The sequence below is a fragment of the Azolla caroliniana genome, unplaced genomic scaffold (genome assembly GCF_043228905.1).
Source record: "Azolla caroliniana isolate FFs.n. ecotype wild unplaced genomic scaffold, voAzoCaro1.0.p SCAF_4, whole genome shotgun sequence".
Lineage (NCBI taxonomy): Eukaryota > Viridiplantae > Streptophyta > Polypodiopsida > Salviniales > Salviniaceae > Azolla > Azolla caroliniana.
Genome location: NW_028230439.1, coordinates 20758309 through 20766170, shown reverse-complemented (window position 1 = coordinate 20766170; position 7862 = coordinate 20758309). Strand labels below are relative to the sequence as shown.

Genomic DNA, 7862 nt, shown 5'->3' with positions numbered 1-7862 from the left:
CGACGCAAGCGAGATGTTAAAACGCTTTAGTCACAACATAAAGCATTTTATTCTACAGCAGTCACCTCAGTTATTGATCATAATAAATTAATACAACATTAACGCATGTGTTCTTTGATGTAAACATTTTCCATGATTTTTAAATCCCCTTCTATTCTTAAAAGTAATGTCTCGAAGATCCTGTTAAGTTTGCGCACTGGTTGAGGATTTGTTACTATTAAGCCAGCTAGCATTACATATCGTTTATTATAATGTTAACGAGATTCAAAAGCATCCAACATCGCATCATACCATCAAGAAAGGATATTCCACAGGATATTATTGCAAAGAATGTCAAATGGACAAAGCATATTCCATCGGAGTATATAACAATCACACTACGACTACCGCGATTCAAGAATACTCAAATACACAATTCCAAACAAAACATCATAGTAAGAACTATATTATATCCAGTTATTTTCACATTAATGTAGAGTTTATTAAAAACAGCCTTTTTTTTTTCTTCTTGAAATATAGGCTTTGCAATAAGCTCTGAAAACGAAGCTAACATACAGCTACTTTAGAGAGGCAATGGTGATAATCAACCTCCAAATCAAGTAAAAAACTTGTGTTAAATCAAATCAAGAACCACTGAAGGGGTAGGATCATGGCTAGGATGAGCTATTCTTAACAAATTAGATGAGAGAATGTGACTTCACTTTTGTAACATTTGCCAGAGTTTTAGAGAAATGTCTTGTTTGGCTTTGGGGCAGACAGGAGGATCTCCCAAGTATAAATCAAAGAACGCCCCTAATAAAACAGCAATATAACAGGAGAGAATAAATCCATGTCTTATTAATTTTGATCATCTGATATTAACTTTGAAACACACTTTACACTCAAAACTTACTACAGAAATCGGCGCTGAAAATAGTGCCCATGAAACGCTCTCCAACTGTGAATCACGTGGCAAACAAATACACGCTTTATAATGATATATAAAGTAACAAAAAAAGAAATAAATAATGCAACAAAATAACCAGAGCTACAATGCAACCAACCATGTGATCAGAGAAACCCACAGTTTAAAAAGAAGGCAAAATGTAGCAAAAACTCGCGGCTGAAAAGAAATCAATATGTAACAAATGCTAACCTGTGGTGTGAAACAAGCCCCCAGGTTGCCACTGGAAATCTATGACAGTGCCCTGCAAAGCAAGATATTCGAATTATGTTGGGACAGATATAGAGAGTTTATTGGAATCAGAATTCCAATATATAGATTTTCTACCGCGGGTAGCAAAAGATCCTCTGTGAAATACGAGCAGAATACTCGCAAACCTTCATCGTCGTCTGTTCCTTTGAGCTGTAATGATGCAATTTTTATCAAGATTCAGCATTTACTTGTTTCTTATGATAACAATGGATGATGGTGATCACCATTTTATGTCAAGCTTCAGCACTTATTATTTGGACGTTCTTATAATAACAAAGGAACATGGAGATTGACAATGATATATCACACAATCATAGACAAAATAGATAAAGTTGTTACCTTCCTCAGACGATTCTTCAAAGATGACTCAAAAGCACTGCCACAAATTCAAATTTACATTTCAGTTTTATGACAAAATCAAGTACTCGTTAAACAAATAAGGCTAATTTACACAGACAACCGTAACAATGCATCAATCAGCATGACCTTTAGAACTATAATTAAGTGTAACAACACCAACAAACTAGTGTGCCTACTCTAGCCTCCAAATTGAATTCAAATTAAGGTTACAAAATGGTTCATAACTCACTTTTTCACCATGCCTATTCTAACACGTTTGTGATGAACAACCAATCGCACCGACATTTCAAGCTCATGCCTGAAAATCCACCATCAAAATCCAAGATTAGGGTTATATAATAATGCAGTAGGAGCTTACATTACATCTTGATAGCATTCTATTTCATATGCTTATGGATAAATTCCCTTCCTAACATGGTTTTGCATTCAGTTCTAAACATAGAGTTGAATAGATCCATAACCTCAATAAATCCTCAGAGAAATTCTTCTTCAATTTGAACTCCTGGCTCGACATCGACCCATATTCTGATCCTAGCTCTTCTTTCATCCTCTCTACATTTATATCTGCACAGAAAAAGAAAGAAACGGTACTTATATCTTTCATCTAGGAAAAGATATTGTACATGCTTACGACAAGAACTAGATTAACTGGAGATTCAAGAATGATAAATTTCTTTTTAAAGTTCAGAGAAAGCTTACAGAATGCAAATGCATATATTTTTAGCACCGGCAACCTTATTACGCTTACTCCTCGAATCCCTACCCCTGCACACACCTAATAATCAACTTCAATCAATACTACACCCTGTCGATGAACAGCTTCTACATATTATACCAAAAACTACCATATTGTGTTTCTTATTTCACAACACAAAATACAAGGAAACCAATGTAAAGCGTGTACATAAAAGCACATCATGTCAGTTACAGCTTACAGATATTAGCCAGAAAAGTGTCATATTAAGATTACAGTAACCACAAAAGAACAGAAAAATCTAGGAAATCATCACCTTACCTGTGTACATGGAACATACTTTGAGCCCTCTTCCAACCAAGTTGGAATAAGAAGGGATGGAAATTTGAACCCAGTTCTTGGCTCTATTACAAAGTCTTCTAGATTCACTCTTGGAGGTACACTCTCTGATGATAGATCTAATGAGTCCAAAATGCCAGCCACTTGTGCAAACATATCAGATTCTTTGTCTACAGGGGCTATCTGATTCTGGCTTAATATGCCATTTTCTGTTGTTTCCTGTTTCGCTGTCATATGATCCGAGAGGGCAGCCTCCGGTAACCTTTAGTGCAGCAATAAAAGAAAAAGCTTAGCATACCCAGAGTACAGATCATTTCCAGAAAGTATCAATAGTGAATCTATTCACAGTTATGCATTCATCCATGTTTACAAGCACGTATATATGCATACACAGGCTGGATTGTTCTTTTATGCTTGATAACTTGTTTGTGAAGAAAATATACTCAAGAGTCAAAACAACAATATTTTTGTATCCAAGGAGTGAAAATCACCTGGCTAAGAGCATACAACAAGCTATATTATTAGGTATTAACTAAGGCTAACATAAGGTATAAAACCTCTAGACTTCCACATGTTTTGATTAATAAACCACTTTATTATGTTAAATCTATGGTTCGGAGAGCTTGATTCTACTGCATTGAGCATAGAAATTGTGCCTTGTGTTTTTTACAAAAGCAAAATCCGTGAGATGAGAATTTTACATACATGTCATCATGCGGTGGCATCGTCTTGCAATTAGATATATTTCTCAGTTCAATCCAGATAATTAACCCGAGACTTGAACCTCCGTCTTCTCCACAACAAACATAGAGATGATGGGAGAAAACAAAAGTACTGCTCTTCTGCATCAAATTTTTTCACAATATAAGAAATGTATATTTTTCTGGAAAAGAGAATCATGACTCTATGTGAATAAACTAGAGACTCGTTGAAGTGAAGTGATAAACTTTTATAGAAAATTTATGTGCAAATACCTCAGCTATGATGCTTCAATCAATGGCATAACTATAGGTCTGCTGACTTTATTTTGATGGCAGGAATGTAGATACTCTATTAGGGAGCAAAAAAATAAAACAAAGGAAGAGACCAACATATGGTTATTTTGACATGATCATCCACAAAATGGAAAGCTTAATTAATGGCACAAATTTGATTCATTTTCAAGGCGAAAGCACACAAAATAACAGAATGTAGACTCTTTTCTGCTTCAGAACAACTAGCGCCTGCAATATTTCTATATGCAATGAGGCTATTATAGATATGCATTGTCCTTCCTACATCAGATTTACTGAGAATTCACAACATTTTATTCAATGCCGATGATCATTTTTGTGCAAAGTCATACTCTGAATTTGACACAAAATAGATTTTGATTTTGAACTACCAATTTTATGTAGATTTACACTTATTCTTCAATGCCAATGAACACTTTTACAAAAGTCACACTCTGAATTTGAGGCAAAATAGTTTTTGCCATTTTTGAACTATCAATTTTTCGTAAATTTACACGTTTTCAGCCAAAAACCATTCACAATCCACAACTATTCCTCTAAAAACTGGAAAAAATCACAATGGTTCTATCTAGAAATAATTCAATCTTCAGACATTCTTAGAAATGCTAGAAAATGTTGCGAGCATTTCCAACAAAGAATTTGATCAATCTTCAGACATTCTTTAAAATGGGAAATTCCTAGCATTTGAAACCAGAAATTAGTGCCAGCCTTCAGGCGTTCTTAGAAAAACGGCAACCATGGCTGCCAGTTCCAACCGAAAAATCAGTCAACCCTGAAACTGGGAAAATAGCTGTGATTTCCAGACATGAAAACAGTCAACCTTCAATTTTGTCTAGGAAATCCGGTAAATCACTAGTAATACTATCATACATTCTGAACTTTCTTTGAAACACTGGGAAAACATTTTTAAAATACAGTATTTCAGTCAATTTTCAGATTTTCCTTCAATCTCCTGATAGCATTCGTAGCATTATCACCGTACATTCCTCCCAGAAACACGTGATCTACAAATAGAATACAGGTCAAGAGACTATGACGTGAAGAACAAGGATAACTGACTAAATATTACAATTTTGTTGACCAGCAAGGAGTCGAATGCGTGCATTTATTTTAGACAGGAGAATTATTCCGGAAAGAGCAAAAACATAAGGTGGAAATGGTGAGAAATGGCAACGGACGAAAGAGAAACGGCGGTGAAAAAGGAGGCAGTGAAGGAAGAGAATGGAAGAAGAAGGGGGAATATATATATATATATATATATATATATATATATATATATATATACACGCATGTATATATGAGCAGGGAGAGAGGAGAACTCACCTTAAAACACCTTAGAAGCTTCGTATTAAGCAGCGATAGGTGCTAAGTCAGAAAAAAACACGACTAGATCTCTGTGTGTGGAACTCCATGGATGAAGCTCAAAGCTCTGGGGAGAAGACGGAGGGGCGGCGGCGGTGACAAGAGAGACAATGACGATGAAGATGATGGCGATGGCGATGGCGATGGCGATGGTAATACTGGTGGAGGAGGAGGAGGAGACGGCGATGAAGAAGAAGTAGCGAGAGAGAGAGAGAGAGAGAGAGAGAGAGAGAGAGAGAGAGAGAGAGAGAGAGAGAGAGAGAGAGAGAGAGGTCTGTGTGTGTGTGTCGTGTCTGAGTGAATGGAAACTCGAGATCTAAATTTGAGCCGAAAGCACGTCAATAATTTTATAAATAATAATAATAATAATTTGTGTGTATTTTTAAAACTGGAAGAAGTGAGTGGGGTCATCATGGGTTCGAATCCGCATTGTCACACGTATCCGACGGACGCTAATCTAATGTCTATGTATGTATGCATGCATGCATGTATGTATGTATGTATGTATGTATAGCAGCTTAAGAGAAATGAATGCTAGTCTAATGCGTATGTATGTATGTATGTATGTATGTATGTATGTATGTATGTATGTATGTATGTATGTATGTATGTATAGCAGCTTAAGAGAAATGAATGCTAACCTAATAATGTGTATGTATGTATGTATGTATGTATGTATGTATGTATGTATGTATGTATGTATGTATAGCAGGTTATGAGAAATGGATGGACACATGGCATGTGTAGCATTGGGATGCTTTTGTGAAAGTGCAGATATGAAAATTGAACCCCTTGACCTTCTTTTTAATTCTTTCAACCACTCATCATCGCTAAAGTTGCCACCATCATGAAACTAAGATACATACATAAAGGTATTACAAGCATATGGGGCGCCCTCGCCTTACGAATAATGTGTTTGCCTTTATGTCAACTAATCTTATGTCAAACTTAAATTGTTTGCCTTACCATAAGATCCACCTTGTTTTTAGTAGGGACAACATGGGTTTTTGGGGGTGTCATTACTGAGTGATATTTGAATATATACACTACTTTTATGAAGAAAGAGGGAGGAGCAATAGGAAGAAGTGACATGCCATCTTTAACGGGGCCAAAACAACATCCATCCTGATCATGTTAATTTATTCGCGAGATGGAAAGTGACGAAATCCAAACAAAAAAGAGAGAAAGCAAGCTATGCTCAAGATTATGCATCCCAAAGCTCCATGAGCCTCCTCGACTCAAATTTATTATCATGTTCGAGAATTCGAGACTCAAACATCTAATGCTTCCTATAAAGATAGGGAAATCGATTTCTTGCAAAAGATTTAGGGTTTGAGAGAGAGAGAGTGATGCATTGCAATAGGTTTCACCTCATATAATCAGCAAACTACGTCACTACATACAGATTTTTATGTATAGTATCGAAAAAAAGCAACGGTTTGATGGGCCTTAAAGTAGGAAAAGCTCATGCTTTTTGGCTGAACCAAATTAATGCACATCTACAACTTTACCTTTCCGCCCACACACTCATTGCTTCTCATAAGGGCTATATGTCATGTGGCATCTTAGAAGGTGAGAGGCATATGGCAAACATTGGTTGGTTCCGAGAAAACATGGTGGGGAAAAGAGGGAAGACAACATGGCAACCATTGGTTGGCTTCGGAAAAACATAGTGGACAAAGAACATAAGACAATATGGCAAAATATTGACCGGTGATTTGGTTGTCTGAGAAATAGAAGACATTTACAACATCGAGAAAAAAACTATCTTTAACCACATGGATATCACGATAATTAATATTAGGGAAAAGTACCGAGATACCCCTGGAAGTTCGTCTATTTACCAGAATGCCCTTGGAAGTTCCAAATTTACCAAACTACCCCTATGTCCAAAAAATTACACTTTATAAAGTAATTATACACTCAAATAAAGATGGAAGAAATGGACCCGAACTAGCCCTATTTACCAAAGATTTGAGTGTATAATTACTTTATAAAGTGTAAATTTTTTGACATAGGGGTAGTTTGATAAATTTGGAACTTTCAAGGGCATTCAGGTAAATAGACAAACTTCCATGGGTATCCTGGTACTTTTCCCTTAATCTTATTAGCTTGCCATCTTCTCAACAGATATCAAGGAAGTTACATTAACTACTTTGACGTTTTTCAAATATCACTGCATACACGAAATCTCACTCAAGCGCATTGGCTCATGAAAGAAAGTGATTCATTCTTTGCGTGTACATAAGCTTTTAGTGTATGCCCTTTAAGGGTTCTAAACGTGTTTTCATAATTATTATAGGCTATACTTTCTATCCTCCCCCAAAACAAATATATTTTGCAATATCAAAATTTGTATTTCGCATATTGTAGTAGGAAATCATGTACTTTATTTGTTATACGTTCTCTCTTTTCTCACTCTATATAAGTATAAACCCCATGAAAACAAATTTGGTTTTTGTTAAGAGAGTATCTGTTACGAGCATGACCATATAATATCCCGTGGTAAGATTGTACCGTAGTATTCTATACACGTGGATAAAGTGTGTGGTAAGATATGTTACGGGCATGACCATATAAATTCCCGTGCTAAGATTGTACCATGTATAGAATACTACGGTACAATCTTACCACGGGATATTACGTGGTCATGCCCGTAATAGTATCCCCCTAGAAAACATATGTGAATGGAACAAGTAAATTTTGTTTTTTTTTCATAAAAAGTTATCCTCCATTGGTATCAAAATTAGAGTGGTGAAAGGCAATATAAAAAAGGGAAAAGTACCAGGATACCCCTGGAAGTTCGTCTATTTACCAGAATGCCCCTGGAAGTTCCAAATTTACCAAATTACCCCTATGTCCAATAAATTACACTTTATAAAGTAATTATACACTCAAA

The 7862-nt window shown here is 35.8% G+C and overlaps 1 protein-coding gene across 1 annotated transcript; it reads right to left on the bottom strand.

Moving 5' to 3' along the window:
* Window positions 1-415: 415 nt before the first annotated feature.
* LOC147865348 (fatty-acid-binding protein 2-like) lies at window positions 416-3638 on the bottom strand. The gene is made up of 11 exons (XM_087318132.1): window positions 3563-3638; window positions 3294-3430; window positions 2571-2850; window positions 2255-2330; window positions 2017-2119; window positions 1785-1853; window positions 1535-1571; window positions 1271-1345; window positions 1136-1187; window positions 893-937; window positions 416-792 (listed from the first exon to the last, which is right to left on the bottom strand). Exons 2-11 carry the CDS (start codon window positions 3311-3313, stop codon window positions 698-700), a joined length of 852 nt encoding a protein of 283 aa, XP_087174258.1. The 5' UTR covers window positions 3314-3430; window positions 3563-3638; the 3' UTR covers window positions 416-697.
* Window positions 3639-7862: the final 4224 nt, after the last annotated feature.

Coding starts and splice junctions, on each gene's coding strand:
- LOC147865348 (XM_087318132.1), bottom strand. CDS start 3,313: ATGCCACCGCATGATGACAT. Junction 1,854..2,016: donor TTCTCTGAGGATTTATTGAG/GTTATGGATCTA, acceptor GTGGATTTTCAG/GCATGAGCTTGAAATGTCGG. Junction 793..892: donor TTTCAGCGCCGATTTCTGTA/GTAAGTTTTGAG, acceptor CTGTTTTATTAG/GGGCGTTCTTTGATTTATAC.